Raw genomic sequence first — 24172 nt, 5'->3', positions numbered from 1 at the left:
TCTTATATCAGCAAGATTGGATTCTGTGTTTTTTACTAAGGGAAAAAAAATAGTGGCTATTGTCAAACCTTTTAGTATTGAATGTTAGTCTGTGTGATTTAGTCTTTACTAAATTGTATTCTTACCAGTCAGTTAACCAATAATTATAAAGATGCACATTAAGGACAGAAACCTCAACTGTTCTCTTTACATGAATGCTTTGTCTGGCTTAGCAAGTGTAGAGCTCACTCATGTAGGGCAGGAACTTAGACTGTTAGATATTTTTGATGTCTGTTTTGCTGATCCTCAGTTGTGGTTTGTGGTTTTTGTTGTTTTTTTAAAATTAAGATCTTATAATGAGAAGTGTGTGTGTATGGGGACAAACTATTAGATTTTAGCCCCTATTATGTTATATAATCTGTATTCCAAGTAGAAGAGGCCAGTTCTGTTAAGTTAAGGAAGTTTTTTCTTATTTTTAAGGTTGTCTACAAATTGGGATATTGGAATGTGTTTTAATTAATAATATTGAAATTATATGCAAGCTTTAATAATCATTACTGTCGCAAAACATGTGACACTTGACCCTCAAGTTAAGTTTTCTGGGGAGGGATAGCGTATTTCCTGGAGAACAACACTGAGACCTTATTTTAGCGACACTATATTGACCCTTTTTTTTTCCCCTGAGACAACATCAGTTGAAAAAGAAACAATAGCACAGTTAGTTCTGTTTACCCCTCCTCCCCCCCAGTAAAACCCACACGCAAACAAACTCCTCTCAACCAACCAAGCCTACCATTTTACCAGATAATAGTCTTATCAATACTAAATAGTCAACTATTAAGGTTACTGGAAGTCTGATGAAAATCCTAAATAATGACACTATTAACTTGGACTAAAACAGAAAATGTAATTTCCTACACTAATTAAGTCTTTTATTGTTTGTCTCGAAACAAACCAAACCAAACCCCATTTCCTTTTTTGCTGCATTAGTTATCGTTAGTTATGATGATCTCTTTCAACTTGCTAGCTGTACATCTCCTTTTGCAACATGTTTTACAGAGAACTGAAAGTACAGTTCTACTGACGGATTAAGCTGCTGTGCCAAATTGGCTGGCTGCTTATAACTGCTCAAACTGAGGATCGTTTGTCATTGTAGCCTTCAGTTGAAGGAAACTGCCATGTCATGTGCATGTCATGTAGTATCTCCTCTTCCATTCTGAATGCAATGGTGCCTTCACTTGTTGAGCATTACAGACCACAGCGTCACTCTGATTTAATCATGTCCTACATTGTACAAAAGCAGGACCGTTGTTTCGGTTAACTAATTTGGACAAATCTGCAAGTACCTGCTGGTGTGTGTGCCTTTGGCACTCATGTTTAATCGCTTTGGGACACTAAAGCTATCAACCAGTGAAACAACTTCTACAACTTTGGTTTTCTGCTACTTGCTGCTTCTTTTTCAGATTATTTTCATGGTTGGCCGAGGGTATGCTTCTCCAGACCTCAGTAAATTGTACAAGAACTGCCCCAAAGCAATGAAGAGACTTGTAGCAGACTGTTTGAAGAAAGTTAGGGAAGAACGACCTCTGTTTCCACAAGTAAGTGTGTTTTCTGCATGTAACAGTTTCAGAGTGTTTTATAAATAGCCATTAGCACACAAAACATGCCACAGGGATACAAGCTTTGGTTGAGAAACTGAAGGTAGACATAGGAATAAAGTGCAGCCTGCTTCCTATTTTTGTCTTTATTCATATATGCATCTTTCATAACCCAGCTCCCTTAGGCAGTTTGTTATTCTGATTGTACATAACTCCTGTAAAGGTCATTAAAAAATATGCATGCAGACTGAAGCAGCGTTAGACTAATACTACAGCAGTTTGCTTTTCAACATCTGACCCATTTTAGAGGTAAGCAAAAAAACCCTAACCCAATAAAAATCAAATCTATCTTTGTATTTACATTTTATTTTAGTGTAGATTTGAGGGAAATGAGAGACCATTCCTCCTTTCTTTCCCCACAACTATGAACAAGCAAACAAAATCCACTGGGGGATTTAAATTCATGTAGCAATTTTTGGTATTTTTACAAAGGATACTTTACCTTTTCCTGTCACTATGAGGATGATGAAGGTACTTTCTTGTACTCATTAAATAACTGGAATTAAATATCAGCAGATTTTGGAAAAATAACTTCTTGCTGTTACAATCAAGTTTAACTTTTGTTGTTTAAAAAGTTCTTTCTAAATGTTGTTTTCTAAACAGACTGTTAGGCAGAAGATGCGATTCTTTCCCTGTTACTCTGTTGGAGAATTGCATAGATGCTTGTTAATTGATCATGTCTGTGAACTAATGAAAAGTATCCTCCCATCGTCTGTAACTCAGACTCCTCATAGCAATGGAACTGTACGGTGCATTCCTACACTGTTGTTTTCAGTGTCTCCACATAGTACATTGTTGCTCTTAAGGGTATACTCAAAGCCATAATAAATGAAGGTTTAAGACTTAAACAGACAAGCAGCTCTAACAAGCCTTCTTTTCGTTTTACGTGTGTTTCCCCCAGATACTGTCGTCCATTGAATTGCTGCAACACTCTTTACCCAAAATCAACCGGAGTGCTTCTGAACCATCTCTGCATCGTGCCGCCCACACAGAGGACATAAATTCATGCACATTAACATCCACGAGACTACCCGTGTTCTAGGATCGTGCTCCCCTTCCCTGGTTCTCTCCGGTGATGGGAAAGGAACAGAAGTAACAGAAGTTGTGCTTTGAATGCCTCAGTGTACAGGATCAGTGCCAGCAGGATTATCTGCGTCCCAGTTTTAAGAACAAGCTGCTAAGGATTTCTGCAGTTCTTATCCTGCAGGGACACAGCTCCACATTGCCTTTTTCTACAGTTTCTTTTACTGGGATAGTTAACAGACTATAAATCAAGAGATCTATTACTATTTTTTTAATAGATGCACTTGAGCCTTATTTTTCCCATACACAGAAGCGATGGATGTTTCTTTGGCAGTGTTTCTGGATTGATCTGAATCTGTTGATAAACTGGTATTTTTTATGGCAAGGATATGGGCTTGCCTCGGCGTTTGAGGAAAGATGATGCGTTACGGTGCTCCTTGATTGCCCCACGCCATGTGCCACTTCATGTTGGGGGAGTTTCGCCTGAAATGGGTATCTGCAAACAGGACTGAGGGAAGAGGAAAAAACTTTCTGGAAATCAGCTCCTGCCTAAGAGCTTTCATCAAGCCAATGAAATAAGTTAAAATGCTAATTCAACACAAAATAGTTTTGCAATAGTTTTGCACATAGAAGAAAAACTCTTGCAAAAGAATGGAATATATTCTGAACTGTACTGCTCAGAGAAGGAAGCTAGCCAGTCTTGCTACGGTCATCTTCAGTAACTTAAGCAGCTTACTTTGGTACTATTGACTTGTCTCTTGCAGCCCAATGAGGTGGTAAGTGCGGAAAGACAGGCTTTTGTGGCTGAGAAAAGGCTAATTAACATTATCCGTATACTTCTGCAAAATGAGCATAGTCTTCATCCCATCTGAAGCTGTCGTCCAAGAGATGCACTATCAAGAGGAAACTGAGCATATACAGTTTTTCTTGCTGATTTGGGTTTTAATTTTGTTTTTATTGCTCCTGAGAAAATGCATTTATTGTAAGCCAAGGTTCCTCTGATTATCTTATTTTAATAAAATAAATTAAATTTTAGGTTTAAGATTCAATGTCATTATTTAATGTAGTAATCCACAGTTCTGACATGTACATCTAGACTTGAAAAACTCAGAAAATGACATTCTGAATAATTTTTTAAAAGTTACTAGAATAGGTAATAGCACTTCAAGTAAAAACACACTTGATATGACAACCTATAGGTTTCCAATCACATTCTTTACAAGATGTTTTTTATTCTACTGTAATAATCTTTCAGCAGCATCTACTTATTAAGATACCTACACTGATGCACTATCAAGCTATTTCACTGCACCGATTTTCCTCTGCATTTTATTTTCTGTGAACCTGTTTCTACTTAGAAGTGAGTGTTTTGTTGTCTTGGCTAAACTCTGCAGATGACAAAATATAGGTGGTTTACTCTAAGAATTTATTTTTTAAATAGCATTGTGTTTAAATATGTTCATTAGGGAAAGAGTGAAGGCAAGTGTCCGTTCTTGGAATGGGAGCTTGGGATTTTGTGCGTTTCTCTGCACATACAGGTAAGTGTGGGGCTCCTGTCTGAATACATTGCTGAGGTCTCGTGAGTGAAGAGACGAGACGTCTGTAACCATTGTTATCTCAATCTAAACTGCTGCCTGAAATTCGTTAGGCAAAATACTTTTGCTGTGAATTTTGACAGCTTACATGCGCAGCTCTTAACAGCCTGTAATGTCAAAACAGCCACTTCAGCTTCTTACTCGCAGCAAGCAAAAAAAACTACAAAGCGCTTATGAAAGGGGAGAGAGGAACTTGAAGTACATAAGCCAGACACATACTTAAAAAAACCATCTAGACTGTCTGTCCTCAGAATGTCGTATAACATTGTAAGAAGGGTGGAATATTAATCCTGAGGTGATAATTGAGCAAGCAGATTTTACAGTCATGCTCAAAAGTAAATTGAGGGTTGACAGAAACTGTTCCATATAGTTCTGCATGATTTTTAATAATATTCTTGGTATTTTAACTGCAGGCCTCTCTAGACATCATTTATCTCTTATTTTACCTTCATTTTAATAAAGAAAGAGTTTAAGAAGGGGAAAAGAAGGAGAAATGGTAAGCTGTTTTTACTTTAGCTCTAATTTCCAAAAAGAAACCATTAACTCCTGATTTTTAAAACAGGTTCTGTGTCTCTTGAAAAATTAATATATTTTTGATAAATAGGCTTATTTTGACCAGCACTTGATGTCAAATTAGATGAAAGCTGCTAAGTGAAGAACTGAAAAGGTCTGAGTTTCTAAGTCTTACTACTCTTACATTAACACTTCTCTTTATGTTGTCCCTAGGTAGCTTTGAAAAACAAGTTACCTTTTTAATTTCAGACTATTGTTACCTGGTTTATGTCTTCTTGGGGCAAGTCTTGTTTAAGGTAAAGAACATCCTCTCCATTGACTTTTTTTGGTACATTTTATTACTGAAAATATTTCTCTCTGGGAAAAAAGTATGTGTAAGACCAGCTAGAAACAAGCTTCAGCAGGGAGGCTAAGGGGTGTAAGTGTTTTGGGTTAGAAACTATGGGCAAGTGCTCTTGAGCATTCATCTTGCAGTACTACATCTCCCCAGGGATCCTTCACCTTGCCTGACGAGTAAGTTGTTACAGATACAAGCTAAGGCCTGACTTCGCAGTGAGCATTGTTAAAAATTAACTTTAGAGTAGAAACAATTGTGGAAAAGTTACATGTCCTAGGTCAGAACAGAGAGCAAAATTTGCATGTTCAATTTGAGGGAACCGTGGGCCAGCAGAGATGGGGGAGTTCTCCCCCTTCTGTTGGAACCCTTACAGAAATGCAGTATTTTCATGCAGGACGTTTCTCAGCTTCAGTTTTGACCCAGAAATGCCAACCAGCAGACGAAGCGGATAATCCTGGAGTCACTAATTTGGTGCCATTTAAAAATGTTTGAATCCCAGATTAAGGTTCCTGCTGTTTGCTTTATGACAGTGACCTAGATCCTAGTTTTTAACCATCAAAGCAGCGCCCTATTTGCTGTGCTGACATCAGGCTTTTTGCACAAGTGTCTCTAAATATGCTTTGCTTCACAATACAAATAATTTCTGTTGTCTCAACAATCAAACTTTCTGAAACGCTCGAGTCTTTAAAGCAGATGCAACCTCCCAAGGGTGTGCAGTCTCATCCTCAGGCCCTTGTTAAATTGGCCCTCTACTTACTTTAAGATTGTGTGCTGAATGTGCTTGAGGAAGCTCTGCTTGTACTCCTGTGTTAATGCTGTCTTACTCAGTGGCCATTTTGAGTGTAACTGCAAAGTTAGTACAAATGACTTGCAGCAGAATTAACTTCTTATATCCAATTTCACAATCAAATTGCTTTTGCAACACAAACATGAATTAAATTTTTAACAAAAATAAAATCCAGTAGCAATTCTGTTAACTCAGAGCACCCCACACCTCCCAGGCCTTGGGCAGCGCTGTCCTTCATCTGAAAAAGGCAACGGGCGGCTGGAGCCAGGGCCCTCCCAAGGAACGAGGGCGCCAGGAGGGCCGGGGAGCGCTCCGGAGAGGGCCCGGGGCGAGGCTGCAGCGCGGCCGCCTGCAGGGTCCCTTGCGTGGGCCGTGTTCGAACTTTGCCTGCGCCCCCAGCAGCGCTGTCTGCCCGCGGCACGGGAGGAGCCTGGAAACGGGGCTGGTCTGAGGCTGTGTAACGGCTTCGGAAAGGGATCGCACTGTGCCAGAGGTGGGATAGGAAAGCCCAAGGATCAGCCGCAGTGTTAAGAAAAGCAGCAGTTAAAAATAATTGTTTCCTTTGTAACAGAAATTATTTATGTTGTAGAGTTGCAAACGATAAGATCACTGACGTAAGCTGATCAGAAAATTATTTAGTTACTTCATTTAATTTTGGCTACTTCATTTAACCTGAATCAAGGTTTCCCTTCCAGTTAAATACATCCGAACTAGTTAAATTGAAGAAAAATCTAACTAGTACTGTTGCAATAACTACTTACTCTCATTATAGAGTTTCCAAAATCCAATTTGTGCTGTAAATTTAATTTAGCTGTATGTTGTGACTCCAGCATTGCTCTGCCTGAATATGTTAGTACAGTTGTATTTGCTTTACAGTGGGTGCTCTGAGAGACGCTTCCTGCCACTATACACTTTAATTATTTTAAACAAGGGCAGGAGCTTGACTTGCGCAGTCTTTGAAAGCCAGGCAGGGTCCAGGCCCCACTACTGACACACTCACTATGAAAACACAGTAAAATGGATTCTGAGCTCTAGGTACTACTTTGAGGTATAGTATATTAGTTATTAAATCTTCTTTTTAAGGAAGAAAAAGCTACACTGACCATTATTCCCAGTGGATTTTTGTAGATATACATTTAGTTGATTTAGTGGGAAAAAGAAAGCACCCAAAATAGATTTAGCAACAGTTTTTAACAGCTTAAGCTTTAAATGTTAAGAGAGGAGCTGTATTTACACTACCGCTCAACGCACAAGACAGCATATGTTAGGCCAAAGAGGGAGAAAACCCTCTTGGGATTAAGGGATTTTTTTCCATGCAATCAATTTAACTATTTAAATATATTTTAGTAATTTTGTTGCCATACAAAAACTATCTGAAAACTTTACCAGGACTGCACAAGTAAACCACAGGGCACATTCATTCTAACTGTGCTGTAGAAAGTAAAAGCATCGCTAAATAAATAGCTAGGCTGCTCTAGAAGACAGCACCTTTGGTTCTCTTTATTGAGAAGTAGCAGAATCCTCATCGGCCCCAGAAAGGTGCATGAAAAGTTCTCCAAGTTCTGTTACTTCGTCGTCTGTGCTGGTCACAGTCCTACTTTCTCTGTCTTCGATAAAGTCCCACAGGCGAACAGAATTGAAGAACTGGAATAGAAGAAAATCTGATTGAGCACGAGCCAGAACTTGTCACAGCTCCGTCCAAGTATTTTCCATTATCAGCGTTATTTCTTCATTAAAAAAAGTCAGAAGTTGAGATTCAAACGCTGGCTTTGTGCTGGGATTTACTAACACTCTCAGCAACATTTGCTGTTAAATTCAAAGTGACAACCGCTCTCCCCAGCGTTACAGTACGAGTAGAGCGAGGTCGAACTGGCCCGTGTTAACGAGCTGTATCTGAATTAATGTAGGCCTGCCTTGACCATTCAGGGTGGTGGCCAAGCCATAACGAGTTTTTGAGAAGGCTTTAACCATTTTAGCTGGTCTTATCGCCAGCTACTTGCAGGCACGTGAGATGAGTTTTTAATACTGCCGGTGAAAGCTTTAATGGCAGAATTCCTTAGAAGAAAGGTTTGCCATGAGAAAGATTGGTTGAAAAAATAAACACTAATAAATTCTTGCTATGAAATGAAAGGTGCCTTCTCCTTTCCCTAATAACAAACCTGTGCCTCAAGGAAAATTGAGGGATGCTTTCTTCACTTCTCCAGGGCCGCGCATGGTATGAAACATATTGAAGTGGTACACTTGACATTCAAAATGTGTTTTTAATTACACTTGACTGGAATATTCCCTTACCCGCACAGTCCCCTCAGAGCTGAGCTGTTTCCGTGGTTTTTCAGGTTCAGCTCTTGTCCCATCTGGATAAGCATGAAGGTAAAGACACTTTCCTCCAAACGGGCAAGTTCCTTTCCCTTGTTCAAAGTACTTGCAGGGTTTTTTCCTGATTTAATTAGAAGAGAGCGTTATGCCTTCAGCTAGTAGGAAATGGATACAGTTCACGCTCCACGGCTGCTTATCTCATCCCCAGTCAGTGACGCAAAGTACTGCTCCTGTCAACACACCAGGAGTTTTGGTCTCCCATTCCCTAACTGATAGCAGTCAAAATAGGTGGGAAAGATTATTAAAAGCAAACAAAGAAATACATAAAACAGCATCATAAATCAAAAAAAATTAAACTATTGTAAGACACGGAAAGTGAGGGGTGTTCAAAGAAGATCATCGATCCTACACATGCATGTTCATCATAATGAACAAATCCGTCGCTATTTCTCTAGTAACGTTCCTCTCCTGTATTTTCTACCACTACATTTTTATGCACCCGTTCCTCTCATCATCTCCTTTGGAAGTTCTATGATAATACTTCGTTAAAGTTTCCATCGGCTTGGTGGTTCAACTAAGCTGTTCTAGCTGTGTAGCACATTTTTGTAAGGGTGTTCCTTACAACGCTCATGCGACAGTACTCGGGGTGGTGGCCAGGGGCTGAGGGATTGTTCTACAATGAAAAACATCTGATGAGGAAACTGCAGAGAAAATGCAATTGAACTTGCATTAATATGCAAATAGTGGTGAAACTGGTTCCTAAGGCATAAATGCAGTCTACCAAACAGCAACTAAATGGAGAAGAAAGCACAACAATAATAAAAACCCCAAAACAACCAAAACCCCCAACCAGGCAGTGCATTAAAAGCAGAATGAACTTGTCTCGGTTTGGAACTCAAGTGGTCTGAGACTTCCACGTTTCTAGATCTGACTTTTTCCCTCCTGCGCTGGCATATAAAGCGGACTGGATTTGTGCTGGCATGACCCCTGCTCTTAGCTTAGACGCCTCTTTATTAGCATTTTTTCACTCCATGCAATACTAAATCCTCAAGCTGAACTGACTGCCAAGAGATCTATCCATAAAAACCTCTTTGGTACAGAAATTCCAGCTACAACACAATGTATCAGTCTTAGCTGAGCACTTAGGCAAAAACCCTTTCTGTATTCTCTTCCTGACAAGAGCCAAACCCAACTTCCAGCACTGCCCAGCACCGCTGGTCCGGTAACACCAAAGCTCACCTTGCAGAGAACACGGCCGTTTAAAAACTGCACTAAGCTGAGGCTTTTGAGCGCAACTTACCACCCGCAATTCAAAGTCCTTATGAATTAAAATGAAAACCCACGACAGCAATAGGGTATTGAAAACAAACTGTATCTGAAGAACCTCTGTTTAAAGTGATTATTTAAATATTTTGCCTGACTATAAGATAAAACAAGACAAGATGCTGGATTCATTTAATGGAGCAGTACTGCTTTCAACAATTCTTCCGCTGTGTTAAAACAGGGCTTCAGAGGCTTAAGGCTTCCCAGGCGGCTGAGAAGCCAGCAGCCACAGCTACGCGCAGTTTTAAGTTAGGCCTATTTTCTTCTGCACTCCAAGGGGCATGTTTAAAGGTTGGGGCACATCACCGAATAAAGCTGCACAACCTTCAGCAAAGTGGTCATCGCTCACTCGGGTCAAGCACAGCTCTGCTTGTCTGCCTTAAAAAGAGCGAGCAAGGAGATGAGATACGTAACGGTGTCTCACTGCTCTGCGAGCCACAGAGCCCTCACGCGTTCCAGGCAAAGCTGCTGTCAAACCACCCGTCAGCAGAGCTCTCCCAGTGCTCCAAGCACCGGGCAAATCGTTATTAGACAATAAGAGGAATGCAGTCACGTAGCATTTTCCATTTCCAGTAGACATCACAAAAGGCCCGTGAATTTTTACCCCTTACTTCAAGAGACTATTACATTTTCCTTCCCTATTTGTTCTCCTCGGTAACCGACAAAACCTTCCGGGCAGTTATGTCTAAGGGATCAACAGAAAACGCATGAAGCCAATTTTGCCAAGCGAACTGAAATAGCTTCAACATTTCAGAGCACAGTGAGTTTGAATAATTTCTGATCTATAATTACGCCACAGACCCTTTCGTAGCAGTCACAAAGTTAAATAAAAGTGTTAACAGAGATGAAGAATTCCCTGTAGAATGGTTTGTCATTACATAAAGTTTAAAAATACAGGCGCTTTGATTGACTAAGTCTCAGCGTATCTATCTTAAGGACAATGTAAATAGTATTTGCGGTTACTGAACTTACCCCACTCCCTGCTTAAATGCCTCAATCAGCTCGTTTTTCTTCTCCTGGTCTTCTACCCAATACGCACTGGGAATGACAAACTCGGATATCACACGGCACTCCGGGCAAGACCTTAATGGATCAAGACAAAACAGCAATGCTCCGTTACTTTCTGAGAGTAAGTATTCTTTTCCTCAATAAATCAGCCAGAAAGAGCAGTCTCCTGAGGGAAAGGGAGATGGTTTGTCACGCGGAAGCAGCAGACACCTCCTCACACACCCGTGCGCATTTGTTATTAGTTTCAGTTGAAATAATCCAATTCAGTGCAGTCAGGGCTTGCGACACCTTGCGTTTGTTTCTAGACTTGAGCAAAAGTAGCAAGTATTTCCCCAATATGCAGAAATAAACTGTACCTGCTAACCCCAATACGCAGAACTAAACCGTAACTGTCCCGCGAGGACTGCAGCTCCCGCGCAGCAGAAAGCCGAACCAGTTGAGAAAAGAAAAAGGAAGGTCTCTACGCCTTTTGAAACGTGATCTGACTCCTACCAGCAGTGACGAGTTGTTCACTTACTGGTTTTATGAGATGGATTTCTACATGAGGAACGAAGATCAAGAACCAAATACACAACTTCAGGTACCTCAACAGCCCAGGACAGGCGTTATTACCCCCCGCATAACTCCCACAGAACACCCGGTCTCCAGCAGGCAGCGCTTTTAGAACCAAGCCAAGTCCCTCCTTTAGATTAACTCTGCAACAACTGGTACGTTCACCGTGATGGAGAAATGTAAAGAACACGTTTGAAGAATTTGTGTTGGTATTTAATCCGTACTCAAAACGGATTCCAGGGCGCTGTTTCTGAAAAAAACCCTCGCAGTCCTTACTGTAGGCAGAATACCGCAGTACCTGTCCAACAGAAGCTCAGCTCCAATACAGGTTACGTCCTAACGAGCGAACGTTCACTTCAATGCAATTTATAATTAAAGTTGTGCAGAAAAGTCTATTTTGGCAGAAGACTGAAAATATTTCCCACCTTTTCCTCAGCACGCTCGTAATTTGAGAGAGTTTTCAAAGAGATGCTCAAAAAAGGAAACTGCCCTCATTGGATGTTTTAAATTCTCTCATCTGAGGAGAAGCATGTTTGGAATACATTTTTATAGAGCTAGAAGATGAAGGCATTTACTCAGACACAGATAAATGTGTGATTAGTGGGACATTTAGCTTGAGTAAGCTATAATTTAGAGAAAAATCCAGTAATTAAGCACATACATAGAAAAAAGGGAGTTACTGTTTTTACACACAGGGCACAGGTTAACAAGGCCTCAGCTCTTCCAGAGCCTACGCGTGTGCGCTTTGCCCCGCCAAAAACACAACGAGAGAGGGCTAAGCTACAGAGGGCCGAGCTCTTCCCGCGGGGACCGCAGCGTGCAAGGGATCTGAGACCAAGGGACACCCCATGCGCCCTACTGGGCTTGAAGGTAGCTCTCACAGGAATTTGCCAGCACCTGGGCCAGGATTTTTAGGCTCAGATCTTATTGAGGGCTATGTTAACATTTACGGCTACGGAATCCCCTATCACCCGTTTTATTTCCGCACCAAGTCAAAGCACAGCGGAGAGCCCCTCTCACTGACACAGGCCCCAGAGAAGAGACTCTGGTTAACATCAGCTTACTTTATGATCGGATTCTCGAACTGCTTGGCACATCTCCACTGCCGGATGCAAGACAAGCAGTAGGTGTGATTGCAGTTGGAAAGGATCCCAAACCTCCTCTCGGAGGCTGATGGTTTCTCGTACACCACTTCCATGCAGATACTGCACACTTTGTCCTGGCTTGCCTGAAAGGCAAAGGCCTTCTCCATGTCATGCTCAAACGTCGCCATGCACATCTGTCACAGGAGAGACGTCATTGGTTACTGCAGTCCATGTATCAGCCTGTTCCTTGTACAACAAAAGTGTCTAGGAAAGGGATCTATTACAGGAAAAATAAGGCAGACTGATTAAGAGCATCATTCCTACCCTTCATCGTCATAATTTAAGAACATTAAATTCAATCACGTATTTCAGCCCTTCAGTGTTCTCTGCAGCTTCGGGAGTATCAGAAGTAAAACTGCCTGAACACTCCTCATTGACACCTTTCTGTGTCCCTGTCACAGAACAGGATTTGCACAAGGAATTGCTTCAAACACCCCGCAGACCATCTAGTTCAGGGTCCAGAATGGGTGCCACACTCAAGATGTTACTCTGCTTAGCATTAGGGCCACGCACATTCACCAGATACTAAGTTTTACCCTCGCTAAGGAATTAGTCTCTCATTACAGGCTTTCCTACAGCACTTCTCAGCACAGTATCCCAGTAGTGACAATCAATAACCGATTTACACTTTCACAGCACTATAAGGTGAGCTGGTGGTTATACCTGCATAGTTTTACCTCTTGATTTTCAAAGTTCTCAGGACTTGACAAGTGAAAGAAATTTAAAAGACTTTAAATTATAATAATAATAAAAAAGGACACAAAATAATTCCACATTAATAGCAGCATTCTGACTACTGCACCTTCTCACCCAACGCAAGCTCCGCTTCCGGAGCCGAGCCCCTGAGAGCAGCGGTGACGCCATACCCTGCCAGATACCAGCGAGCTCCCGGGAGAAGTGAGAACTCCTACACCAGCACGTTTTGCAAGTATACGTCAACTGCACAAAAGCTGAGATTTTTAACCCCTTGGATCCTATTCCAGATTCTGGAGACACTCACGATTCAGTAACCACTAACTGCTCTTTCTCCTCCTCAGCCTTGAGAACTCCTGCTCCTGACCAGCCCTGACCTACATCTGGTAGCCAGGCAGAGAAAAGAGCAGCCCCTTAAGCCCACCTCTACCCAACCAATTCCTCATCCAGCCGTCCTACCTCAAGTTCAGCTCCAAAATCTTTGTCTGCCCCTACTTAACCCCGCCCTGAAATCAGCCACGGCCAAGAGGGGACACCTGAAGAGGCGACTCAGCCGACCGGCGGGGCGATCTCTCAGGAGGCACCAGCAGCCCACAGTTCCCCTCCCCCACCGTACACAACGTACCATTGAGACGTCGTGTAAGCTACAAAAGACATCTTCCTGGTAGAGCTTTAGGGTGTTCTGGGAGAAGGCTGCAGGCAAGTTTCCCATAGGGATGAAATGGGAAGAAAAGAAGTTGCTGTAAAAGGCTATCTGCATCATCATTACCAGTTAAGCCCCAGATGCTTGAACAGACCACTCAGAATCATTTTATAGCTAGACAAACAATAAAACAAAAGCTCTTTGGAACAACAGGCTCTTCTACAAAACACATCTTTGGATTTTAGAGCAAACAAACCAAATCTCGCACTTCGCAAGGCAAATCTCACACCGATTTCACGTTACTATTACCATCTCGTGAGCCTTCCTCTGTTCTTGGTCGAAAGGGTGAAGTACTTGCAATCCACATATCTCACACACGTCTCCGTGGAGGTAAAGGCAGCGATCTCCGAAGTGGCACGCTCCCGCCGCAGCGTAAGGACACAGCTGCTCTCCATCAGCACAGGAGCTTCCAGCTACCGGATCTTCCAGTCCGCTGCAAATAGCTTCCAAATACGAATGGGGCTTCATTTCCAGGTTATCGTTTTGGTCACTGCAACACACCACATCGCTTGTGGCACTGGGCTTCTGCTTTTCTTCACTCAAGCCACACAGATCTTGGGAAACAGAAACATAATATGAACCATAGAAGACCCTGCACCAAACCCACGCAAAAAGCTCCACAGACTTTCTTTCCAACGATTACCAGTTGTTTGTTTTTTTTTTTTTTTCAAAAGTTTTCTTCTCAATGAAATCTGATCTCTAAGCCCCTTTCGCTCACAAATCACAAGGATTTTCACAAACTATCTACTGAAAAGTTTGATTTCAAGATTTCTTCAGCTGTTTTCTGTTTACAAATAGGCTAAAAAATCCTCTCATTTCACATTAGGGCAACTGGCCCGTTCACTGCGACAGCGAGAACAGGCGGGAGCAGCGTGCAGGCGGCAGGGGGGCTCGGCTCCGCCGCCCGGCCTGTCAGGCGTGGACGGATGTCTCCGTGCCTCTGTGCCAGCCCTCAGGAACAATCCTCCAGAGAGCACGTCCTCTGTGGCACAAAGCAGCCAGGTTTCTCACCATTTCAAATGCCCTCACGTTGAGAACAAACTGCACAAAAAGATCTGAGAGGCAGAGATATTTTAACCAAAAAACCCAAATCAAAGCAAAAGAAGACCCCAAAAAACCCCATCCTTCAGGAAACACCAGGCTAAAAGCCAGTCAGCTAGACACGGTCATTAAAAAGTGCTGACAGGCACAAGCTTTTCCAGGAAAGAGGCCTCGTCGGGTAGGAAGTCCGACTGCACCTCTCCGGCTGTCCATGAAACTCAAGTAATAAAAGGAGGAAGAACTACCTAACTCCTATCAAGCACCAAGGAGGACGAGCACCGCACCGCTCCCACTCACTTCTGTCCCTGAGCACTAGCGTTTTCTTCTCCCGCTTGCCAGTCTCGTGCAGTTTGCTCCTGATTATCGGCGCGCCGTGCTCGGGAGGATGGCGAGGGTTGTGCAGCGCTGCCGATGAGAGGGGAGGCGGCGCAGGGGCCGCTGCAGCCCCCGACGCAGGAAGTCTGGTGTGATCATACCTGCGACAGGAAAAAGACAAAACAAGTGTTACAAAGGGTAAACTTGGCACAGCAGCGGGACAGCTCCCCTGATGAATATTTAAACAAAATAAAACTGAATAGTTACTTTTTTTTTTTTTAAAGGATTGTTCTGACAAGTCGACTGAACTCTTTCAAAGCCAGACTAAAAGGTTTCTCAGCCTCAGAAAAGAGATGCCTCTAAAAGCACACCTATAGTTTCTTCTCCAGAGACAGCCAGCATAGCTGAAAGGACATTATTCATGTGCATATTAAATTAGATCTTCGTCATCCCCTCGCACAAACAGGTTTGCTGGCATTTCTCAGAGAAGGAACGTCAAAACGCTGTGCAGGAAGGAGCGACATTTCGTGGTCTTGTTTTCCCCTTACAAGCAGCAACACTTAGACTTCACGCTCCAACACCACAGGCGAAGATGCAGTATTTGCCTATGGGATAGGAAAGGACTCGAAACATCCGGTAAAGCTATGGAAATATACTCCAGCAGCAGAGCAGAAGCAATCAGTGCAGCAAAGAGCCTGGTCCAGTACAGCCATGGAAACACCTGAACCCTAGAGTTTTTTGATGGGAACAAAAATATTCTCTGTATCTGTTTCTGGTCCTGTACTCGGTGCCCACAGACGTGCCGTATACACGAATTGCTTATGTGCGAGTGCCCTGAACTAGAGCAAACCAGCTGGAGTGGAACCGCAACGCGCCTTGCCGCCATCACTACGGTCCAGTCGGCGTACGAGGTGGCCCCCGTGAATAACATGGTGGCCAGCAACATTAAACATTACTAGTTCCATGTGAGCAGCTTACAGAAGCTACAGGAATCACCGATGTTCAGCCTCCTGATCCAAGTTTGGTACCAAGAACTCAGCAAAGGAAAGGAAATGTAACTAAGCCTTTGCAACCGCAGCAATGCCACGAGATCCCATTGTTGCCGGGGGAAGGTACAAACAGAGGCTTCTCATCCGTGACCAGAATTTTTCCACCAAGGAGCCACGGGCTGCCCTGTGGCACATCCCTGATGGAATGTAACAACATTAACTAAGGCATAGCATTTACTAGAGCGTTTCTCAAGGAGTTTTAAACAGAAGACTTGAGGAAAGGGTGTGGTACTGTTCAGCTTTCCCACCAAACCGAGGGGAGCGTGAGAAAAACACTTTGCTCTAAGACAGAACTGAAAGTCCTCAAAACTATGCATTAGAATCTGCTTGAAGGGGACTACGAGCTACGTCAGGAGAAGCGAGTGAAGCGCTGCCGGAACACTGCCCGCTTCCAGCCACTTCAGTCACGCGGAAAGCAAACCGCACAGCCAGGCACTATTTCATGTGAAGCTGCACACCTGAGGCTCTGGCTTTTGTCTTTAATAGGTCTTACTATAACAAGAACCAGATGAAAAACATACGTGAAACCTGAAGTTTAATTTCTACAGAGTAAAATAATTGCTGAAGCCAAGACAGAGTAAAACTATAATACTGCATCCATAAGCTGGTTTTGGTCAGGGGAGAAAAAGCTCATCCGTAATATATTACTTCATTCCCTTTGTCATGTAAAAAGTCGTATCTTGATCTTTGATTCCCTGGAGTGTAAAGCTGACTGCACGTGATGATTATGCCCAGTTCTTCCGAACTCACTGTTCCAAAAGGAGCCGGGTCTTTACCTGCACCGAGCTCCATAGGCACACTGTCCCTTCTGGTAGTACTTGCAGATGGTGGAGGATTTGCTCGTAGATAAGTCGTGCGAGAACAGACACTTGTTCCCCTCCCGACACACTCCCTGCACGTAGTACCTGGGGAGAAGCGGTTCCGGTCAGAGAACGTTCTGTAACGATGAACGCTTTACTTCCCGGAGGAAACTTTGGAAGGCATTTCCGCCCCCACCCGGCCTCGCTCCTTTCTCGGAACAAAGATCCCGCTCAGGAGGCCGCGCCCCGGGACCGGGACCCTAACAGCTCCCCGCAGCCCCGCCGCGGGCAGCGGCGGGCACCGGGCAGCTCCTGCCGCCGCCTCCCAGAGACGCACCGGCCCGTGACCGGCCGAGCGGCTGGCGCTGCCGAGCCCGGCCTTCCCCCGGCGGAGGAAAACGCGCTCCCGCGGCGTGTGCCCCGGGGCAGCGGCCGCCCGGCCCCGCCCGCGCGAGGGGCGGCACGGAGGCCGGGGCGGGGGAGGCCTCCGCGACCTTGCCCTCGCCGCGAGCAGGCCCCAAGCGGCCCCGCGGGCCGGGGCGGCGGGGCCGTCCCGGGCGGGGGGCGGGCGGGCAGGCCCCGGGCCGGGCCGGGGCGGCGGCGCTCACCTGCAGGTCACCTGCTTCGTGCTCATCCTCGCCCCGCCGGCCCGCCCCGGCCGGCTCCCCGCGCCGGGTTCCGCTCCGCCGCGGGAGGAAGGGCGGAGCCAGGCGGGGCCGCGACACCGCCCCCCGCACGGACACTATTCACCGACGCGCCGCGCCACAGAGGCGCGGCGGGGCAGGCTAGAGCGCCGCTCAGCCGGACCATAGAGAGGCGGGCGACGGAGCGGAGCGCCGCCATGGCGGAGGCCGCCATCCTGCGGGTGCGGCACTGCCGGGCCGACATCTTCTGCCGCCGGCCGCCGCCGCGCTGCCCCGCCTGCGGCCGCCCCCTGCGCGGCGCCGGGCTGGCCGCCGCCCCCGTCCGCCTCCCCAGCCCCTTCCGCCACGGCCACCGCCAGCCCCGCGCCTTCCTGCTCCGGCCCGCCGCCGGCACCTTCCTCGGGTAGGCAGGGCGGGCGGCCCCCGGGCAGAGGGGGAGGCCCGGGCACGGGGCGGCCTCCGCCGCCCTGTCACAGGCTCAGGCTGCCGGGCTGGGCCCCGGCGCCGCTCTCCTTCGGCAATGAAAATGCCTTCTCCGTGTGGGCCGTGGGGTTCTGCCGCCCGGCCGGGTGCCGCCTGCCCCGGGAGGGACGGCGGGAGGGCGGCTGTCCCCGCGGGCACCCATCGCCAACGCCGCTGCTTTTCTTTCAGGGGATACGACGGGAAATCTGATCTCCACGTTGGAATAACCAATAGTAGTGGTAAAAAGTACTTTTGCCTTACGAGCTGCTGCCCATCTCCCATAGCTTGCATTTAGACTGCGTGCCCCGTTCCGCTCTGCCCCTCACCTGAGGGAATCCGGATTGCGCGGGTTATTTCAGAGCCACCTCCGCTGCTGCAGCAGTATCTGGTACCTGTGAAAAATGCAGGCTGCAGCATCCAAGTATCCTGATGCTTGGCTGTTGAAGAGCGCGTGCTTCCTCAGCGTGCTGCAGGTGTCGGAACCGGGCGCTTAGCTGTTCACGACAGAAGAGTATCATGTAAAGATCAAAAAATACCGAGTCCAAGAATTTATCTCGCCTTGCAGCAGTGAGCACACAGAGCTTCAAATCAAAGCCGTACACCTCTCCTCTCGTGCTGAGGAGCTGCACAGAATGGAATGGAGAGGTGACTTCTATTCCTGACACAGGGAAGTAGAAAGCTGGGCACCCTACTTTCTTAAAGAAGTTTCAGGAAATTTTGACTTAAACACAGTTTCTTCTAATTCTAAAAATACCCCTAATAAAATAATACCGTTAAAAAAAACACATTAAAAAATACATCAGGTTCTCCTAAAGTAGGCCCATCCTGCAAAATCTCACTTGAGATATTTATTTAATATAAAAATGGTCTAATTCGGGCGTTTAAAAAGCCTGGTTGTCCTTAAGTTGCTTTCATTATCAAAAGACATCTGAAATTACATTGTAAAAATGAAAACAGGCTTTTGATAAAAGCAAGGACTGCGTTTTCTGCTCTGTAGCCACAGAAGCCACTGATGGCAAGCTAGGGTATAGCTAGTCTAAGAAGAAACGGCAGTATGGAAAACTAGTAGCAGTTTTCATCACTTAAAAAAAAAAAACACCCAAACACAAAAGCAAAGGCTATGAACCTGATTCTCCAGTGCCACCTGACAATCTGTTGCTCTTTATTTTCAGGCGTGGTGTATAATTACAACGAAGAGGGCATTCACAGAGCTGAAACTGGATGGGAACAGTGCATTAGCATCCCACTAGTACAGCCAGACATGTTTGGGCTTCTTCAGCAGTGGGATACGCTCCTAGAGGAGTTTTCTGTGGGAGAGGCCTGGCTTCCTCACAGGTATGTAGTTTCAAAGCTGGATGCAATAGGGGTTTTTAGTCTGGGATGATAAACTGGGCTATTCCGTTTTGGACCCTGCGAGGCTTGTGGTTCACTCACTCCTTTAGAACACACATTTCTAACAAGCCAGTCTAAACAGCGTTGTCAGGCTGTCTGGAAACTTAGTGGCCTTGCTAAACAGAAAAAGAGTATTTTTTAGTAGTAAGTAACAAACTCATCTGCTGGAATGTAAAAGCTCTAAAATAGATATCATTTTAGGGAAGTTTTCTTCAGCCACAGAAGAGTTTTGCGTGAAAGAAAAACCCCAGTTCACTGGAACATTGCCTTGAAGAGTATACTGCTGGGTACAGAAGTAGAAAAGTCCAGCTGCAATTCTGTAATTATTTCGTCTAGGTTTCAACAGTTCTAGGTGGATTTGCATTTAGAGGCTGCCCAGATCTTGCATCCAAATGACTTCTTTGTTGTCAGTGATCAGAAATGGGCAACACAGTCAGGCTCGTTTCCAGCTCTTCCAGCTGGTTCATAACATTGCTTTGGATAGGTAAATATAGAAAGACTTCCACAGATTTTGAATTAAACCAGTATGTTCTAATGAGAATGTTCAGTTCTTTGTAGCCTTCCTTGAAGTTAACGCCTGATGACAGCGTTACAAGTTACGCAGCCCAGCTAAAACACGCGCTGCCACATCACCAAGCCTGCTCCCCAAGAAAACACCGGTCCTTGAACTGTTCATCAGTAACAGTACATTTAACAAACAGCCTGTCTGAGCATAGTTCTGTGAAGTATTTTAAGTTAATGAACGTAGACGTCATCTTATATAAAAGAAAAATAAAACACAACAAATCAAAATCAGGTTTTAGCAATTCTGTGTGTGCTTGACTATAAAATTTCAGAGATAAGGTATTATCTCCCTAGTACCAGGAGATGAAAGAATTTGACCTGCAATAGAATTTTTAAATGTCTACGGAACTTGTAAAGCCAACAGGATTGTCTCTCTTTGATACTTTTATGGTTCCCAGTGCCCTAACATTATTACTAAAATTAACTTGATGTCAAAAAAGCATTGGTAGAAGGTGGATAGATGTCTGCATCTCTTCTACAAGCTTTTCTTTGGTTTTCCTCCGTCTGCCCCTCCTGACAAAGTGACCTACTTTTTCCACAAACAGACCAGCAACCACTAAACTGCTGAAAATTAACATCTTAGAAGGAGTTCACTTAACTTCCTCTGTTTATTTTTTCAGTGGACAGGAACACTAAACTAATCCTGTAACTCCTTTGGGTTCAGGCCAAGCTGATTCTAATTTTCTTGATTGCTTTTCATTTACTGGAAGGATGGTATAGAACAGCAGCAAAGAACAGCGGCCACAGCCATGACCAACAATATCTTAAATTACTGAAAGATAACTGGGGTTGCTTGTCAGGATATAAAGACTTGCTTCCCAAAAATGAGATGCTAACTGGAAGACACAGATGGTAATAAGAAGTGTATTACAGAATCTTTTGCATTATAAATACAAAAAGGAAAAGTTACGTGCTCTGCTTAATCGTGGAACTGATTCAGTAAAGCACTTGGGTACAGAACGTAAATTCTCCAGACGTGCTGCAGCGCTCTGCAGATTCAGCCCTGAGCTGGTGAACCCAACGTTTTTTCCAGTGTAATTTCCAGATGGTTTGTACTGCACAGTGACGATGGTCACTCTTGAAATTACTCATAGTTATTTTTCCTTAACAATTATTCTGGTAAAGTAAGTACACTGTAGCAAATTGCTTGCTTACTAAATGGGAGCTCACAGGTCACTTCAGATACCCTTAACAAACCAGAAGAGCTTTGAAGAAAACAGCGAGCTGTCCTGAACGGGGCTCCGGGTCGCAGGGTTGCTTTTGGTACCATTAGTCCTCAGATCTTGCCAAAACACCTTGTAAATTCCCCGGGCTGACAGGCAAGCCTCACAGAAGATTCCCTGTGGCAAGACAGACCGTGGAGCCACTGACAGTACGAGGCAAGGAATGAGTCACAGGGCTAGGAAGAACAAGGGAAAAATGACACAGGATGAGGCAATTACGGAAGCAGCTCGAGGACTAGGCAGATGGCAAACAGGAGTCTGAGCAGGTCTCTATCAAATGCAGTTACACAGGGCCAGTGGAAAAAGCAGCACTATGTGGTGAGGGAATGGAATAAATTACTGAAGTTGTTAGTGGCCAAGATGAAACATTTGGGAGAATCTGAGAAACGTTCTGACCGTGAACAGAACAGGTAATGCCATATGGTCCTAGGTTAGGGTAGCGGGGGGGAAAAAAGAAGAAAAGAGGCAAGAACATTTTACATGGCTACTCCTCCTATTCAGTTAGTATTTCTGTCCTTGCACAGTTGGCACAAGTTATTGCCAATGGGAGGTTGAGTGGCACACCGTATAGCAATGTATCAACATATTAGTGATAGAATTTACTTGATTTTAAATAAGCTTCCAAGTTAATGCCACTGAAACAAGCGCACATGGTGGCACACAGTTGACGTTACTGCTGCAGGAAGAAGTTTTCAAGAAAACAGAATAACAATACATGGAAGAGCAAAGGTTAACAACATAAAAGCCAAATAAGTATAAAACATAAGAACTCATTATTGTAGAGTCTGCAGCCCTCTTTTTTTCTTTTATGCTCACAGTTTCTAGTATCCCTGGCTGGACAGTACAACTTGTGATGAATAGAATATATTTAAGCACTAGCATCCAGGGAAAGTGGCAATAGTTCTTGGGGAGCATGCGCTTTCTTATTTCACTCAGTAAAATATTCATCCGTGTGCAGTAATTAATGGATTGGTGCTAACTCTTACTAACGAGATATTTTTCCTAGGTATGAAGAACATGACCACAACTGCTACACATACGCACTGGCATTCATTAACAGTGTACTGACGGCACAAGGGAAACAGCAAATGAGTAAAAGTGAATTTACAGAGAAATTTGTGATCCCACAGACAAAGAAAGCTTCCAAATACATTACTCTGCATCAGGAGCTAACAGCTAATGATTTCTACATTGTGCCCCTTCCTGATCAAGAAAAACAGTGCTGAAAATGACAAGTTGCTATATTAAAACATCTACAATGTGCAATAGGAAAAGGAAATCCTAAGACTCCAAATCTCAGGGTTTAAGATGCATGATCTACTTAATGTATTTAAAAACACAATTAACTTCACACCTTAACCTGCACATCATGGAAGGTGAACTTGTGCATTTGAATGAAATAACATACATACAATGTACACACTACAGAAAATTTCTATGGGAACTATTCATATGGCAAAATGTTTTCCTATTTACATTCACTATATGCTCTGTTCTGCCAAGACACTTGATACTAGAAATTGTAACTGCTGTGTAATTAAGGGTTTTAACAAATGAGCTGTGGTAACAAGCTGTAGCAAACCAAAATGTTTTTTCCTGTCACATTTGTTTAGTGATGAGTGAAAAAAGGATATTTGTGCTTGCGTGCTGCTGAAATCTAAAGTCCATGACTTAATGCAGATTCACTACATGCAAAGTTATTTTTCTTCAATTACTAATAAATATAACAACAAATAAATCCAGCCTCTTTGCCAGACATATTTCTTTTCCAATTCTTCTTTACATTTTGCACATTTATTCCTCAAACCAAGACAGATGCTTAGTATTAAAAGATGGTAATTTAGTGTCTCTATCTGTTAGTATCTGTAATAAGCAACAGACTCCTCAGGATTTATCTCAGAGTTAAAACTTCAGAACTTAACAAAAAGAAATCTAAGTTAAAAAAAAATTAAAAAGATCCTCCAACAGCACTTTTACCTATTGTACATTACATGGAAGTGTATGCTGAGGTGAAAATTGTGCAGTCCATAATTTTGTGCAGTTTCACTTTATTTACTTACATTGTAGTTTTAAGAAAATAATTTCAGCTTTTTTTCCTTCTACTAATTTTTGCAAAGGAAGCTGGTTGTAGATGTAGGTCCCATTTTCTCAAAGAGGGAGAAGTAATCATAAATGATTGGGGTTTTGTCCACATCTAGTTTATACTTTTGTATACACAAACTGCATTAACCCTGCCCCCCCATACTCTCTAGCTGCGTACACCTACACCACATCTTACACACTTCCCCCCACCATGTTCTTCCACTTCTTGCTAAATTCTAAGTTATAGCTCCTTTAAAAACATACTCAAAAACACAACGCAATAGAGACAACCAGCTTGAAATGTGCTGGTTAGAAACAGATTCTCTGCTGCTGTTAGAGACCTCCTATCCACCCACTCCTACTGCAAGTCAGAATTCTTCAGCTAGGATTTGGCTTACAAAAAAAATTACGGTATGCTATTTCTGAGTCAATCAGAATCCATACTTCATTTAAGTACTGTATTTTAATTGGTAAAATATAAATACAATGGCAAGTATCGGTGCTATGGTACAACAATCTGATACTGTTGTATCAAATAACTGAAACATGAAGGACAGTCAACTGCAGCTAGAAATAAAACACCTTGCTATGTACAGTCAACACTTACGTACCTGTTCAGCTTGAAACAGCTATTATGCAATTAATGTTTTCATTTTACATCTTTCCAGTAGAAGTTGTATTAAATGAAAGCGAAGAGCAGAAGATCTTCCACTTTGAGTTGTACGTAGTTTCCTGCATTCACGAGATGGCCTTACAATCTAAACTGCCTAAGTAAAGAAGATTGTGGTTTTGTGTTTGGTGGGAACAGTCCGAGTTCACAGAATTTTTATCAGCCCTGGAAAATTTCCTGCGACCAGGAGGCAAACCCCCTTTTATAGTGAACGCAAACAGCCCAAAGAAAATTCAAAAGAGTGTCATTGTCACCAGCTGTAACGTACCTTACTGGTGCAGCAAACGTGTTCTCTCAC

General features: G+C 43.8%; 3 protein-coding genes across 9 annotated transcripts in view; 2 read left to right on the top strand and 1 right to left on the bottom strand.

Annotated features, from left to right (window-relative positions):
- RAF1 (Raf-1 proto-oncogene, serine/threonine kinase) overlaps positions 1-3695 on the top strand; it is a 46072-nt gene extending 42377 nt beyond the window's left edge. For all 6 annotated transcript variants that reach the window (XM_075159380.1, XM_075159385.1, XM_075159386.1 and 3 more), the window contains 2 exons: positions 1443-1577; positions 2539-3695. In XM_075159380.1, coding sequence (XP_075015481.1) covers positions 1443-1577; positions 2539-2679 — 276 coding nt within the window. In that variant the 3' untranslated portion in view covers positions 2680-3695. The remainder of the gene's footprint in view (positions 1-1442; positions 1578-2538) is intronic.
- Positions 3083-17531, bottom strand: MKRN2 (makorin ring finger protein 2). Its single transcript, XM_075159388.1, has 9 exons — positions 17446-17531; positions 16814-16942; positions 14971-15149; positions 13882-14186; positions 12156-12370; positions 10504-10614; positions 8185-8329; positions 7381-7536; positions 3083-3168 (listed from the first exon to the last, which is right to left on the bottom strand). The coding sequence occupies exons 1-8, from the start codon at positions 17469-17471 to the stop codon at positions 7393-7395; spliced, it is 1254 nt and encodes a 417-aa protein (XP_075015489.1). The 5' UTR covers positions 17472-17531; the 3' UTR covers positions 3083-3168; positions 7381-7392.
- Positions 17532-17577: 46 nt separating this feature from the next.
- MKRN2OS (MKRN2 opposite strand) lies at positions 17578-22864 on the top strand. Of its 2 annotated transcripts, none has more exons than XM_075159391.1 (4): positions 17578-17884; positions 18133-18588; positions 19116-19278; positions 22129-22864. In XM_075159391.1, the coding sequence occupies exons 2-4, from the start codon at positions 18576-18578 to the stop codon at positions 22346-22348; spliced, it is 396 nt and encodes a 131-aa protein (XP_075015492.1). In that variant the 5' UTR covers positions 17578-17884; positions 18133-18575; the 3' UTR covers positions 22349-22864. The 2 variants fall into 2 exon arrangements, with proteins under 2 accessions (XP_075015492.1, XP_075015491.1); XM_075159390.1 differs by having other exon boundaries at positions 17646-17884; positions 18133-18182.
- The last annotated feature ends 1308 nt before the right edge of the window (positions 22865-24172 follow it).

Source organism: Calonectris borealis, chromosome 10 (genome assembly GCF_964195595.1).
Source record: "Calonectris borealis chromosome 10, bCalBor7.hap1.2, whole genome shotgun sequence".
Classification (NCBI taxonomy): domain Eukaryota; kingdom Metazoa; phylum Chordata; class Aves; order Procellariiformes; family Procellariidae; genus Calonectris; species Calonectris borealis.
Note: the sequence above shows the minus strand (reverse complement) of the source record. Positions and strands in the feature narration are given on the sequence as shown.